At 55.9% G+C, this 15,694-nt stretch overlaps 1 protein-coding gene across 1 annotated transcript; it reads left to right on the top strand.

The window, feature by feature from the left end:
• The first annotated feature begins 544 nt into the window (after positions 1 to 544).
• On the top strand, positions 545 to 7,888 carry LOC149913517 (uncharacterized). The gene is made up of 2 exons (XM_090129325.1): positions 545 to 555; positions 1,158 to 7,888. Exons 1-2 carry the CDS (start codon positions 545 to 547, stop codon positions 2,203 to 2,205), a joined length of 1,059 nt encoding a protein of 352 aa, XP_089985451.1. The 3' UTR covers positions 2,206 to 7,888.
• The last annotated feature ends 7,806 nt before the right edge of the window (positions 7,889 to 15,694 follow it).

Genomic DNA, 15,694 nt, shown 5'->3' with positions numbered 1-15,694 from the left:
CTGTGATTCTGTGAGGTGTGGGGGCATCCTTGGAATCCAGCACAGAAGGACCGAGCACGTGCAAGGACGCAGAACCCTCCGCTAGTGGAAAGTGAAAATGTTGTTTCTGCATTGAACGTTGAAAAAGGGCAATTGATCTAAAGAATTAAGCTGTAACACATCCTTGGCAATAGCTGATGTGGAAAGTAAGAATACCATATACATATTAGTAACATATTTTAGAAACATAGTTACCGAATTACCTAACAAATTCTTTCTCACAAAGCTGCAATAGATTTTAAATGTTCTAAACAATGTGGGTAATAGTATTCTGAACTAGGAAACATACTGTAAGGTTGTTCATTGGACCGGCAGGAAGTGAAATACATGCAACAAACTTTCAAGGAGTCAGGGCCTTTACACAAAGCAGAACTGTCCCACTCTGTGGGAATGTTAGGGTGCCACAGGCAGGCTCCAAGATACTCCCCTCTATCCTCCTTCCGAGCTTATCTCTATGCAAGGACAGATGAATGATCAGAACAATGACCCAGTGTAAAGGGCGCAAATGTTAGGGGGGTAATTAAACAATTAAGAGGCTATGTTTATGTTTATGTTGTAAAACAGACATCCAAAAGTTATGACCAAATGTTTGTTAAGAAAGCAATTGTTAGAAGGCAATTAACCAATTAAGATATTTGTGTTTGGGCGGCAAAGATTTGTGTTTACTTGGTATTTGTATGATTAGTGAAGGGTGGCAAAAGAGTGTGAACCTGCAGTACTCAGCCAGTGAGGAACCAGGGGAGAAAGAGATAAGCGTTGGGCAATAGGGGATAAAAGACATAACACTGTTTTCTCTGTGCACTCCTGCTTGCAGGAGGCCCGCCGTTGCAATTGCGAATAAAATTTGCTTTATCAGAGAAACCGTCCTAGAAAATTATCTGGATATTTCCAACACGCTGGTGATCTCAGGGAAAGTACTGAGTACGTGCGCACCGTCTGGTTCTTAACGCTAGGATAGCGCACAGCGTTATTCGGAGAAACGGGACAGCCGCCGCCTGTACCAAGCGCCTAAGTCTGCAGAAAAGCATCTGCTCTCGGCAGCCAACGCCCGGCTTAGCAAGGTCAGCTCCGCAGCTGCGGATCCAGCAGCCCGCGAAAGCACGTCGCTTTTAACGCAGCTTGTTTCCCTTCATTCGATTCGCCTCCGAAAGCTCCTCCTTGCCCGCGCCCCCAGCCCCGCCCGGGGAGCCCCGCCACGGGAGGCTGCAGGCGCCGCTAGTAGTAACGCTCCGCGTCCCGCAGGCCCTCCGGCGCGTCGGCCAACGACGGGCAGCGCGGCCCGCGTGGCCCGCGCCGCAGCAGCTCGGCCAGGCCAGGCCCGGCTCCGCCGCTCGCTCCTCGTACGGCCGCAGCACAACGGCCGCGCCGGCCCGGCCCGGCCCGGCCCGGCCCGGCCCGCCGCGCCCGCCATCGTCATCACGCCGCGCCGGGCGTCATCACGCCGCGCCGCGCTCCCATTGGCTGCGCCGCCGCTCGCGGAGCTCTGATTGGGCGGCGGACGCGCGTTGGGCGGCGGTTGAACGCGGCGCGGGCGGCCGGTGCTGTCGCGCCGTGCGGGAGCGGGGCTCGGTGCGCTCGCGCCGTTCCTCGGCCCTCATGGCTCCTGCCCGCAGGAAGGCGGCCGCGGCCACGGGCGCGCGCGGCAGGAAGCTGAGCGCCTTCCTGAAGGACTTCGACCGGGAGGGTAGGCCGCGGGCGGGCGGGCGGGCCGAGCTCTGCGCTCGGGCCGCGTCCGACGCCGCGTCCGTCCCCGCAGCGAGGAGCCGGGTCGAGCAGCTGCGGGCGAGCGGGGAGCGCCTGGTCAAGGAGATGGAGAACCTGTACGACGTGGAGCTCCTCCGGCTGCCCGTGGCGCTCCGCGAGATGAACTGGCTGCAGTTCTTCGTTAGCGGCGGGGGGCGCGGGCTTCCCCTGGAGCGGCGCTCGGCGGCCGTCGCTGAGGAGCGGTGGGACGCGGCGCGCGGGGCTCGCGCGAACAGAACGCGAGTGGGCGCGGGCGGGTGCGCCGCCCCCTCTGCCCGGGGCCGCTCGCTCGCCGCCGGAACGCCTGCTGTGCGGCGCCCGCTCCTGCGGCGGCGTTGCGGCGCGGCTGCGGGTGTTGCGGGAGCTGTCCCGGCTGCGGACCGCAGCGACGCTTCCGAACGAGTGCGTCTTCTTTCTAGCTGAAGGGGGAAGCCGGAAAGTCCTGGAAGAGGCGGTGACGGTAGGTATCGGGCACGAATAGGAAACTTTCCGCGGCGCGTGGTGCGTTCCTGGAGGAGACGAAGGCTTTGTGTATCCGCAGGAGCGCTGCTGCGATAGCGCGGGTTACGCACGCGGATCTTAACTGCGTTAAGGCTTAGCGGGAGGAGATGCTGTGGTGTCCCCTGCAGGGTTTGCATGCTCGTGCTGCTCCTTGCCCGGCTTTGCGGGCCTGCTTAGTTTCACGCTAAGGGATCGCTGAGGTTGGAAAGGACCTCTCAGGCCGCTTCCAAAATTCCTGGATGATTGCGGTTTCCCCTCTGAGCCCGTTGTGTAATCACCGCAAGCCGCTTACTCCAAGTGGCATCAGAAGCACGTCATGTGGAGGGGGCCTTTCCTTGAAACGTCCAGTTTGAACTGGTAATCAAAGTGTTAAAGGGAGCCGTGCTTCAGTGCTGATTGTTGACGAAGCAGCTCCTCAAACTCCCTCATATGCTGTTGGGCTGTTGGGCCAGGCCCCAAATAATTTGTGCCTCCGTAGGTGTGCTGGGGCCGCAGCCTTCCCTCTCTTCAGTACCTGCCTAACCTCTCAGGGTTCCACGGGAGTTTGGGAGGGGAGTTCCATGACACCGGGAGTGTCTGCTTCTCTAAGTTTTCTCCTGAGTTCCTCCACACCCTCTGCCACTCAATGTTACCCGGCTTTGCAGAAGATCCCGCCGACCGATACTGATACTGAAAAGCACATTCCGAAAACATGACAGTGTGAACAATGTGATTGTGTTGGTTGGGACGTTCCAGAAATGTCCAGAGATGTTGAGGGGGAGAAAAGGAAAAGCGTGGGAGGAGGGAAGCTTGGAAACCTGTTGAAACATCTCTCTGCCCATCGACAGATTTGCTGGGAAGGCAGTGGGGGGCATACAAGCAAGTACTTCAACATGGGCGGATGCCCCCGCAGCACTGCCCATGGCTCAAGGCAGGGGAGGTGTCCCTGCGGAGCTGGAAAAGAAGTGCGTTGGAAGTCTGGGGAGACGGGTGCAGTTTGGGCATCCTGGGTGAGGTTTGGGGTCCTGGGAAACTTTGTGGCCAGCGTAAGGGCTTTGGGGAGTGTTGGGGGGATGGGCCACTGAGGATTTCTGAGGGGGGTCTTGGAGCGTTCTGGGCATTTGGGGAGGGTTTTGAGGAGGTGTGGGGGCATCCTTGGAATTTTGGGGAAAGGCTGCATAGCTCGGTGTTGCCATCGTGGATCCTATTCTTCTTCAGGGTGAGATGGGGGTGCAGCGGGAGCCAGCAGTGTTCTGGGCTGCATTAAAAAGGGGTGGCCAGTGGGGAGAGGGAGGTGATTTGCCCTCCTCTACTCGGCTCTTGTGAGGCCTCATCTGCAGTACTGTGCCCAGACCTGAGGCCTCCGGCACAACAAAGACGCAGAGCTCTTGGAACGAGTCCAGAGCAGGACCACTAAGATGATCAGAGAGCTGGAGCACCTCTCCTGTGAAGAAAGGTTGAGGGAACCAGGCTGGTTTAGCCCTTAGGAGAAGAGAAAGCTCCAGGGGAACCTCTGGAACTGTGGCCTTCCAATACTCGAAGGGGGTGTATAAACAGCAGGGGGAATGACTGTTTACAAGGGTGGATGATAGTGATAGGAGAAGGGGGAATGGGGAGGTTTAGGTATGACATTAGTGGGAAGTCTTTCACTCTGACGGTGGAGAGGCACTGGAACAGGTTGCCCAAGGAGGCTGTGGATGCCCCATTCCTGCAGGCATTCAAGGCCAGGCTGGATGTGGCTCTGGGCAGCCTGGTCTGCTGGTTGTCGACCCTGCATGTAGCAGGGGGTTGAAACGAGATGGTCATTGTGGTCCTTTTCAACCCAAGCCATTCTATGATTCTATGATATGGTTCTACGACTCCTGGCCTGTCTGGGCCGGACTGGGCAAAGAAAAATTGTCTGGTGCCACGTATGCACTCCAGAACAGAGTGAACGACATGAACACGTGTACTTCATTTACATGTATCTTTGGTACAAGCTAAAAAAGAGGGCAACCAAATCATTATGCTGGTGGCTGCACACGGCTGAGCTGGCCGTGCCAGACGGAAGGGACTTTCAGTGCACTTCCCCGCTGGGATTCTCTCCCTTGCAGGTGACGCTGATCGAGCCCCAGGAGCCCCGGGCGGCACGGGTCTGGAACTGAGAGCTCGGTCCAACTGCAGGTGGCGGCAGCGTGCGCTACAGCTTTTTCCTGGCTGGAGTGCGAGGTGGAAAAGGCGTGGAGGGCGCGGCTTCAGGCCAGCCGGGAGATGTCACAGCACAGATGACATCACCCGGAGCCCGCGTGCTGTCACAATGCGCTGCCATGACGACGCCGGGCCCTCCCCAAGGACAGCTGCCCGCCGGCTCCAGGCACCTCATTCGTGAGCTGTGCTGCCCGCAGCCGCTCGCCGTGCGCTGTGCCCGAGAGCAGCCCCAGCAGCAGACCAGCTCAGCCTCTTCGCGCTCGTCCTCCAAGGCTCTCAGAGGTGAGGGAGAGCTCCAGCACGCTTCAGGCTGCAGAGCCCGGCCGCAGGATGCGGGCTTAGCTCCGCTGTGCGTGAGGGGCGTGCAGCACGAGACTGGCAGGACTGCCGTGAGCAGGAGAAATTGCTGCTGGCCCTTCTGGCTTGGGAGCTGCAAGCCACGTGGCGGGCGGCTCGCGGCTGGGCAAAGGAGACAGCCCTCTCCTGCCTGCCCCTCTGGGCTCCGAGGGCCGGGGGGCAGGAAGCAAAGCTCACCCGTGGCCTCTGCCAGGGCAGCCTGTCACTAACTCCTCTGCTCTTGCCTTTAGGTTTGGAGGCACGTGCCTGCCAGCATGGACGGAGCCTGGGTGGGGACGTGGAGACCTCATCGCCCACGCGGCCTCATCTCGGCCCAGTTCCCCAGCCCCGGGCCCCAGTACTCCATCCCGGGGACAACAGGTACAGCGGCCATCCCCAGGGCGGGGCGCGCATCAGGGACATCACGGGGCAGAGCAGCTCCCGAGCCTTTCCCCGTTCCGGCAGAGCCTCCCACAGGCTCAGCTCGGCAGCTGCACAGAGGCGCTCTGGGGGCTCTCGCTATGGAGTGCCTGCACGCGTGGTGCGGGAAGGCCTTTGGAAACTGCTGGCTACAGGCAGCGTGCTGGCCAAAGCTCCGCTCTCTTTTTCCGGTGACTTTGCAAGGCGCTGGCTCAGCCGTTTGCACTCAGGGGCTGACTCTTGTGCGCTGCGAGGCCCCGCACGGCTCGCCTCCGTTGGTGTGGGAGGAAGAAGTCACGTGGGAAGGGAATGTCAGGAGGCCAGGCGCCTAACTGCGCCTAACTGCTCCACAGGAGCTTGAAACGTGCAGCTGCTCAGGGGTGTGCTCTCTTCTGCTTTTCCTCCTAGGTTTCGTGGGCCACAGCCCCACCAAAGCCCGTGCCCCCGCATACACGTTTCGTGGGACCAAACCGCCTGCGGCCGAGAGCTGCGGGCCAGGTCCCTGCTACTTTGTGGAGCCCGCCATCACCAGGAACGGGAAGTACGTGGCTCCGGGCGCCCACCTTTGCGGACGACCCACGACGGAGACCACCGTCACCCCCGGACCCAGTGAGTACCACTTCTGCAGCGCTTCCCCCACACAGGACGAGCACGGGGCGTTTGCCCTGGGTCAGCTCGCTCCCTGATGGAGCTGTAGGTCTTTTGCGAGAGAACACAAACGGCTCTGAGCAGCGATAAATGCCCTCGGAGAAGGACCGCTGCCCAGCACCACGGGCTGAGGGCACAAGGACCCCGCATCCGAAAAGAGCAAAGAGCCATGGGCTGACAGGAGGGACAGCACGGCAGGACATAGTGGCGGGGCATGGAAAAGCGTCCCCGCGTGCTGCCTGGGTCCCCCAGCAATCCTGCAGCTCTTCAGAAGACTCTTTCCTCGGGCCATTGTCTCTGCGGCTGCAGAGGGAGACCAGCGCTTCACAGCTTTCTTCCTCTTCTCCTCCGCCCCAGGTGACTACCGCACCGAGGCAGCCAACAGGCACATCTTCAAGTGCCCACCGGTGCAGTCCATGGCCTTCCGGCGGGAGCCCCTGCGGACAGACCGCCCTCCAGGTACGCCGACCCTGGCAAAGGCAGACCCTTCAGCCTGAGCATCGTCCAGGGACGGGCTGCTGCCCAGCACCAGCAGCGGGCCTACTGCGCAGCCTGCGCAGCGCTGGGGCCGCAAGCTTTCTGGCATGACCAACACCTCTCGGCCCGCAGAGGCTCCGGCTGCTCGGGCTCGGAGCTGCCGGCACTGGCCCAGTGCCAGAGTAGAGGGAGGAACTGGCAGAGGGGCGAGACCTCCCACCAGCAGGCTGGGCAGGCTGCCCCTCTCTGCTGCTTCCGTCTCCTCCAGCCCCTCGCGCACACGCTCTCTGCTGCTCCTCCTGCAGGTCCGGGCACCTACACACTGCCCAGGCTGATGGGCCCCAATACGGCCTACACGTTGGCCAGCCCCTGCTACTCCATGAGGGGAAGGAGCCAGCGCGGCCGCTTTGACGAAGACCTCGCCAAGGTGAGCTCTGCTGCTCCTCTTTTCCATGTTAGCATCCAAAGCTGGGCTGCTCTCCCTGTGCCACAGGGGCTTCCAAGCCTGCTGCACCTTTGCTTAACGCAGGCTTCCAGGGAAAGAGAGAGCCTTGAATGTGATCCCAGCCCCGTGCGCCCATGACTCTCTTGCAGACTCCGGGTCCTGCGGCGTTGCCCAAAGTAGCTGTGGATGCCTACAAGACCAGGGCGCCCGCGTACACCATGGCGGCCCGACCAAAACCCGCAGAGGGCAAAGCAGCGAAGCCGGGGCCGGCAGACTACAGCGTAGGCCGGGTAAGGCAGCTAGCTGCTCAGCTCTTCCCCTCTGTTTCACAAGCACAGCCTTCACGCCTCTCCCCCTTCCCCCGAGGCTTCCTCCGGCCAAAGAGCTTCTGGCCGCAGGGACCAAGTGCCGGACAGCAGGCCTGCTCCCTGCCCTCGTGCCACCTCCGAGCAGAGGAAGGGACAGACAGCACAGCATGCAGCTTTTCCTCCCTCTGCTCCCTTTCCCTTCACGGGGCGTGCTGGTCCTTCACAAGCTCTTCTGGGGGACGCAGCTCAGAAGGGCTCCAGGCGGCACGCCCCCAGCGGAGGAGAGTTAGCTGCGAGGTCCCAGGTGCACATCCAGCCCTCTCCGAGACAGGAGGTGCCCGTAAGCGCACCTCCTGTCAGGCCAGCCCAGCTCCCTGAGCCAGCTCTGCTCCAGCTGCAGCGGCCCTGCGCTGGCGCTCAGCCCTGCCCAGAGAGGCACCCGGGACTGTCTGGCATCGGGAGGGGTGCGGGACAGCAGGGTGCGAGGGCAGCAGAGAAGACAAGGGCCCTTGTGGATCTGCCTTTCCTTTTCGCCCTTCCAGGTGACGCTGATCAAGCCCCAGGCGCCTGCATCCACTTTTGGAATCCGGCACTCCCTCTACACAACCCCTCTGATTGTGGAATAAAACAGCCAAGTCTGGAAGGCCGCCTTTGCTTTCCTGGGACGGAAGGGGACGGGAAGACACCAATCAACTGCCGATTTCCACTTGATTCCATTTCTCTCTATCGACTTGGGCTTTTGCCCATTTTACTCTTGAACGTTAACAATTGGAGTAAGTCATCAATAAAATCAACTCAACACCTATATGTATGCTTTCCGGTTACTCCTTTTTCCTCGCCGCTGCACACAGGAATGCACCAGCGCTTCCTGAAGCCTTTCAAACTTCAGTGCGTTGGAAACCGCTGATGCTTGCTTGGTCAGCCGTTTGCATTACTGATGTCTGCCACGTGCTGAAGTAAAGACTAAACGAAGCAAATAGCAAAGGGAGGCCGGCCGTGGGCGGTGCATCCCTTCCAGCGCCGACAGGTAGATTTTAGGGAGATGCCCGGGGCTTACAGGACAACGGTTCCAATGTTGGTCCGACCAGTTTGTTGCAGATCTTAATCAGGGAGATGGGGAAGGGGAGGACGGACACTATTATGAATGAGGGGAACGGGGAAGGGAAGGGGGGCGATAGGACAGATAGGAAAGAAGCAGCAAGGAGTCTCTATAGAAAGCAAAAAGGAGATAGTCACCACCGTGGATGCAGCGTGGTTCATAGTTCAGTCATTGATCTTCAGTAGTGGTGGGTCGTCGGGCATTGTTGTTCTGTTGACGACGACGGTGACAGCACGGCGATGATGGCAACTCCTTTCCAGTGGTAGTACCAACTTATAAATTTATAAGTCCAAAGTGGTTGAGTCAGTTGTTTTTGGGGTGAGAGCTTCTGGCTTTTGGATCTCGGCAGGAACTCCTTTTGTTCCCATCTTCCGGGCCTTGCCAGCAGATAAGAGGGAGCAGGGAGGCGCCCACTTGTATCTTGCCTTCACAGGATACAATGGGATCATCCCCCAGTCTCCTGTAGCAAGCTGGACTTCTTTGGTCACAGCCTAGATCTTCCACCAGTAAACAGTGCTGAGCACTCTCTTCCGAAGGCAAACAGCTAAAATTGTCCACACAGTGATGTTGATTGCCACACGGCAACACCCATCACTCATCTCCTAAACAAGTCAGTCTCATCACAAGAAATACCTCAGGAAGCAAGCTTTGAGCCCAAACAAGATTGCTTGAAACTGCTGTGCAAATGACCGTTCCTGGTGGGGGGGAGAGAGAGAAAAAAGAGAGAAAGAGAGAAAGAGAGAAAGAGAGAAAGAAAGAAAGAAAGAGAGAAAGAAAGTAAAAGTAAGCAGAAGGGAAAAGAGGGGTGGGGAGTAAGGGGGGTTAAATGTTACACAGTTGTTAGAAGGGACTTCTTGGGCTTGGTTACAAAGGTTGCCCTGATCTGTTGGACTGGTTCATCATCAGTTGAAGTGGTTACAAAGTCCATGGAGGATACCGCTGGTTGTATAGGTTGAATCCACCATGGAACCACACAAGGAACAAACACAAGAGTTGCAACAGCACACAAAATAGGATGCGTTTCACCCGTGGGCAATTTGTTTAGCAACTTCTTCATTATCATTCAATTTTTAGACAACAATTAGAATCATTCATTTTGCCACAAACACCAGCCGGTGGCTCTTCAGCAGTGGTGACACCAATGTTTCCTAATGAAGAAAAGGTAGAAAGTGAAAAGAGACAACCATCCATTTGGCAACAGCCATACATTTAACAAGAACCAATAATGACAGATCAATAAGTAAAACAAATAGAGCTATTTGTGTCAGCTGCGTAGCCCACCCAGGAACTCCCAGTGGAAGCCAGGATCCAGATGGGAATTCTTCAGTAGAGGTTGTGGTGTTTCTCAACGGCCATACAATAGGACACTTCAGTTAATTCACCAAAAGCGTATCTAGTCCAATTTGACAGTATGTGGACTTGCCATGGAATGTTTTCTAAGATGATTTAGTGTCATGAGAACTCTCCATTTGAGCATTTCCAAAGCAATTCAGGTGCTGAGAGATAGAGCTCCTAGTTTGGCAAGTTCAAGTACTGTTACAGTCTACAGAACTTTTCACAGGAAAGCGTGCGACAGTAGAAAGCGTCAAAGAGGAGTAATCCCAGAAACATACACATCTCTTATCAAAACTTAGGCACCTTCCAACAGCCGTGTTTGGGATGGAGCTCCTGGGCTGGTGTGACACTGGAAAGCATCGGTGCAAAAGGCTTTATGACAGATTTCTCCTGTGCCCACATCTGACAGATATTAGATGGGTCCCTCGATTCGTTTCCCAGTTTGTTAGGAATTTGGAAACACTGTGGAGGACTTACGTGCAAATCATAATCAGTTTGATAAGAAGCGCTCAAAGGAAATGCTATCACTGTGCAGGGAGTATCAGGAAGCGAGGATGACCGCTAAGAACTCTGAACCCAGTTGTGAAGTTTAACAGATCCGAGCACTGACGTCAACCACCACCCACACCCACACCAACGCAAAACATAACACTATTGCAACCAAAACATGTCATCAAGAGGTATATTCAGTATTCTAGCGTGATCAGATCTTCTGTCACAAAACACAAATCAGCTATCAGCCTTTCTGTGTCCAATCAAGGTCCTGCGGGGATCTTCTGTAAAATGAAACAGGACACCGACTGGCCCTTTTTGGGCTTTGTTAATACGGTTAAAAAATGAGGGAACAATTCAGCAAGTGTTGATTTTATATTCCTTTTTCGGGGTGTCTTTAGCCTCCCAAGCACATTCGTTAAGGGATTCCATTAGGGTTAGGGAAACCGGCCTCAGGTTAGCTGAGTCAATCGACACAGTCTGGCCAGGGAGATAAGAGGGTTTCCCTTAGCTTCTCAGCCACTGAACTGTGTGTGACTCACAGGGATAACTGGCAAGAGTGGTGAGGCCTTTGGACAGAAGGTGTTAAATCGAGGATCTCTTTGTTTCGCTTTGTGGTGAGCTTTCTAATGCATCCACTCTTCACCGCCCCCACCCCGCTCACTTGGGAGGGGTGAAGACATCAGGTTTCTAATGGCCTGGATAGCCGCTCAGGTTCCTCAGGAGAGGCCCTAGGACCTGGGCTCAAGATGGTGCTTGCCGCAAGATTCTTGAGCCTCTGTTCTGGCCACCAGTTAACTAATGTCTCTAACCTGACAGTGGCTAATCCATTCATCAGATCTCGTGGAACACCCTTGTGCCAGCCCTGTGTCCCGAGACAATTACCCTTATGATCAATATGTCGCCTACCTGTTTTTGCTGACAATTAGACCCTTCCAGTCCCACTGAGCTTTGGCCTAGGAGGCCTGGGGGCAAGGCTGACCGCTGCAAGCCTCACTGCCCTTGGCTCCAATTTCCTGGAGGAAGAAACCACTGGAAGAAACCATATTTCCTCCCATAGTTAATTGACTCCTGGGCAACCTCCCCCCACGTCCGTCCTCTGTATCCTGACCGCAGATGGTTAGAGGTTACAGTTTCCTCTAACACTGCCCGGCTTCTTTCTGCCTGAGACGTAGCCTGTATCTTTCCTTGCAGTTGTGTGCCTATGGGTTTCAATGATCCTGGAAGCCCCCTAGTTAAAGTAGGCATTCTCTCAGGATCAACAGGCATCATCATAGATGATTCATGGTGTGGCTGCAGCTCTCTATCATAACACCATTTGGAGACAAGCAGCATTTGGAACAGTCTCTACTAACTGATCAACTGTTCCAGTAATAGCAACTCCAGTAGCAATGGGGGGTTGTTGCTGGAGGGGGGAGAAGCTGAGAAGCGAGACGACTAACTCCTGGCTTCTCCATTGCGCTTGCCACAGCGTGCGTTTGTTCCGCACCTTTCCTGTGGATATGACAGTACGGCGGTTGTTCTGAAGCCTTGACAAGACTGCCACGGCTCTATTACGGTGCAGAACCAGAACTGTAAAGATCAGGGTAAGGGCTGACAAGGCAGACTTCCTGGTGGGTGTCTGCTACAGACCACCGAACCAGGATGAAGAGACAGGAGCAGCACTCTAGGAGGTTTCTGGAGTGTTTGGAGGATAACTTTCTGACGCAGCTGGTGAGAGAGCCGACGAGAGGAGCTGCCCCGCTTGACCTGCTTTTCGCAATCGGAGAATGTCTGGTGGGAGATGTGGAGGTTGGGGGCTGTCTTGGACAGAGTGACCATGAAATGGTAGAGTTCTCAATTCTTGGTGGAGCCAGGAGGGGGAACAGCAAAACTGCTACCTTGGACTTCCGGAGGGCGGGTTTTGAATTCAGAAGGCTAGCAGGGGGAATCCTCTGGGTTTCAGACTTAGAGAGTAAAGGGGTCCAAGACGGCTGGTCGCTCTTCAAGAAGGTAGTCCTAAAGGCACAGGGCTGGCTGTCCCCCCGAGCCACAAAATGTGCCGGCAGGGAAGAAGACCAGCATGGATAAATAGGGAGCTATTCTTGAGGCTCCGGGAGAAAAGAGAATCTACCTCCTGTGGAAGAAGGGACGAGTGACTCAGAAAGAGTACAGAGAAGTTAAGATGTGTAGAGAGAAAATCAGAAAGGCAAAAGCCCAGCTTGAACTCAACCTGGCCGCTGGCGTTAAAAGGAACAAGAAACCCTTTTAAAAATACATGAACGATAAGAGGAGGACTCAGGAGAATCTTCATTCTTTACTGGATGAGGCTGGGAATGTGACCACTGAGGATAAGGAAAAGGCAGAGGTTCTGAATGCCTTCTTTACGTCTGTCTTTGAAGGTGACACCAGCTATCCTCAGGCTACTCCGCTCTCTGACCCGGTAGTCTGGACTGGAGTGTGGACAGAACCCCCCGCGATTCGGGAGGATGCAGTCAGAGACCTACTAGTCCAGCTGGACTGTCACAAGTCCATGGGGCCGGATGGGATTCACCCGAGAGTGCCAAGGGAACTGGCGCAGGTGATAGCCGAGCCGCTCGCCATTATCTATCAGCGCTCCTTGTTGACTGCTGAAGTCCAAGAAGACTGGAGGCTTGCCAATGTGACTCCCATCTATAAGAAGGGTTGAAAGGAGGATCCGGGGAACTACAGGCCTGCTAGCCTGACCTCCCGGTGCCAGGGAAGGTTATGGAGCAGATTGTCTTGAGGGAGATCACGTGGCATCTGTGGGACAACGGGGGATCAGGCCTAGCCAGTATGGGTTCATGAAGGGCAGGTCCTGTTTGACCAACCTGATCTCCTTCTATGATCTAGTGACCCGCCTGGTAGACGAGAGAAAGGCTGCTGATGTAATCTACCTAGACTTCAGCAAGGCCTTTGACACTGTCTCCCACAGCACTCTCCTGCAGAAGCTGACAGCCCGTGACTTGGACGGGTACGCTCTTGGCTGGATAAGGAACTGGCTGGAAGACTGGGCACAGAGAGTGGTAGTGAATGGAGCTAAATGCAGCTGGTGACCGGTCACAAGCGGTGTTCCCCAGGGGTCGGTGCTGGGGCCTGTCCTCTTCAATATCTTTATTGATGACCTGGATGAGGGCACTGAGTGCACCCTCACTAAGTTTGGGGATGACGCCAAGTTGGCTGGAAGTGTCGATCTGCCTGGGGGTAGCGAGGCCCTACAGAGGGATCTGGACAGGCTGGATAGCTGGGCTGAAGCCAATGGGATGAGTCTCAACAAGACCAAATGCCGGGTCCTGCACTTTGGCTGCAACAACCCCAGGCAACGCTACATGCTTGGGGCGGAGTGGCTGGAAGACCACGTAGAGGAAATGGACCTGGGGGTGTTGATCGATGCTCGGCTGAACATGAGCCAGCAGTGTGCCCGGGTGGCCAAGAAGGCCAATGGCATCCTGGCCTGCATCAGGAACGGTGTTGCCAGCAGGAACAGGGAAGCGATTGTGCCCCTGCACTCAGCTCTGGTGAGGCCGCACCTCAAGTGCTGTGTCCAGTTTTGGGCCCCTCACTGCAAGAAAGACATTGAGGCCCTGGAGCGGGTTCAAAGAAGGGCAACAAAGCTGGTGAGGGGTCTGGAGCACAGGCCTTATGAGGAGCGGCTGAAGGAGCTGGGATTGTTCAGTGTGGAGAAGAGGAGGCTCAGAGGAGACCTTATTGCTCTCTATAACTACCTGAAGGGAGGTTGTAGTGAGCTGGGGGTCGGCCTCCTCTCTCATGTAACTGGTGATAGGACTAGAGGGAATGGCTTCAAGCTGCGCCAGGGGAGATTTAGAATGGACGTTAGGAAATACTACTTTTCTGAAAGAGTGGTCAGGCACTGGAATGGGCTGCCTAGGGAGGTGGTGGAGTCACTGACCCTGGAGGTGTTCAAGGAACAGTTGGATTTTGTGTTGAGGGATATGGTTTAGTGAGTACTACTGGTGATAGGTGGATGGTTGGACTGGGTGATCTTGGAGGTCTTCTCCAACCTTGGTGACTCTGTGATTCTGTGAGGTGTGGGGGCATCCTTGGAATCCAGCACAGAAGGACCGAGCACGTGCAAGGACGCAGAACCCTCCGCTAGTGGAAAGTGAAAATGTTGTTTCTGCATTGAACGTTGAAAAAGGGCAATTGATCTAAAGAATTAAGCTGTAACACATCCTTGGCAATAGCTGATGTGGAAAGTAAGAATACCATATACATATTAGTAACATAGTTTAGAAACATAGTTACCGAATTACCTAACAAATTCTTTCTCACAAAGCTGCAATAGATTTTAAATGTTCTAAACAATGTGGGTAACAGTATTCTGAACTAGGAAACATACTGTAAGGTTGTTCATTGGACCGGCAGGAAGTGAAATACATGCAACAAACTTTCAAGGAGTCAGGGCCTTTACACAAAGCAGAACTGTCCCACTCTGTGGGAATGTTAGGGTGCCACAGGCAGGCTCCAAGATACTCCCCTCTATCCTCCTTCCGAGCTTATCTCTATGCAAGGACAGATGAATGATCAGAACAATGACCCAGTGTAAAGGGCGAAAATGTTAGGGGGGTAATTAAACAATTAAGAGGCTATGTTTATGTTTATGTTGTAAAACAGACATCCGAAAGTTATGACCAAATGTTTGTTAAGAAAGCAATTGTTAGAAGGCAATTAACCAATTAAGATATTTGTGTTTGGGCGGCAAAGATTTGTGTTTACTTGGTATTTGTATGATTAGTGAAGGGTGGCAAAAGAGTGTGAACCTGGCAGTACTCAGCCAGTGAGGAACCAGGGGAGAAAGAGATAAGCGTTGGGCAATAGGGGATAAAAGACGTAACACTGTTTTCTCTGTGCACTCCTGCTTGCAGGAGGCCCGCCGTTGCAATTGCGAATAAAATTTGCTTTATCAGAGAAACCGTCCTAGAAAATTATCTGGATATTTCCAACACGCTGGTGATCTCAGGGAAAGTACTGAGTACGTGCGCACCGTCTGGTTCTTAACGCTAGGATAGCGCACAGCGTTATTCGGAGAAACGGGACAGCCGCCGCCTGTACCAAGCGCCTAAGTCTGCAGAAAAGCATCTGCTCTCGGCAGCCAACGCCCGGCTTAGCAAGGTCAGCTCCGCAGCTGCGGATCCAGCAGCCCGCGAAAGCACGTCGCTTTTAACGCAGCTTGTTTCCCTTCATTCGATTCGCCTCCGAAAGCTCCTCCTTGCCCGCGCCCCCAGCCCCGCCCGGGGAGCCCCGCCACGGGAGGCTGCAGGCGCCGCTAGTAGTAACGCTCCGCGTCCCGCAGGCCCTCCGGCGCGTCGGCCAACGACGGGCAGCGCGGCCCGCGTGGCCCGCGCCGCAGCAGCTCGGCCAGGCCAGGCCCGGCTCCGCCGCTCGCTCCTCGTACGGCCGCAGCACAACGGCCGCGCCGGCCCGGCCCGGCCCGCCGCGCCCGCCATCGTCATCACGCCGCGCCGGGCGTCATCACGCCGCGCCGCGCTCCCATTGGCTGCGCCGCCGCTCGCGGAGCTCTGATTGGGCGGCGGGCGCGCGTTGGGCGGCGGTTGAACGCGGCGCGGGCGGCCGGTGCTGTCGCGCCGTGCGGGAGCGGGGCTCGGTGCGCTCGCGCCGTTCCTCGGCCCTCATGGCTCCTGCCCGCAGGAAGGCGGCCGCGGC

Source organism: Phasianus colchicus, chromosome 36 (genome assembly GCF_987193195.1).
Source record: "Phasianus colchicus chromosome 36, bPhaCol1.hap1.1, whole genome shotgun sequence".
Lineage (NCBI taxonomy): Eukaryota > Metazoa > Chordata > Aves > Galliformes > Phasianidae > Phasianus > Phasianus colchicus.
The sequence above is the reverse complement of the archived record's forward strand: the minus strand, read 5'-3'. Positions and strand labels throughout refer to the sequence as shown.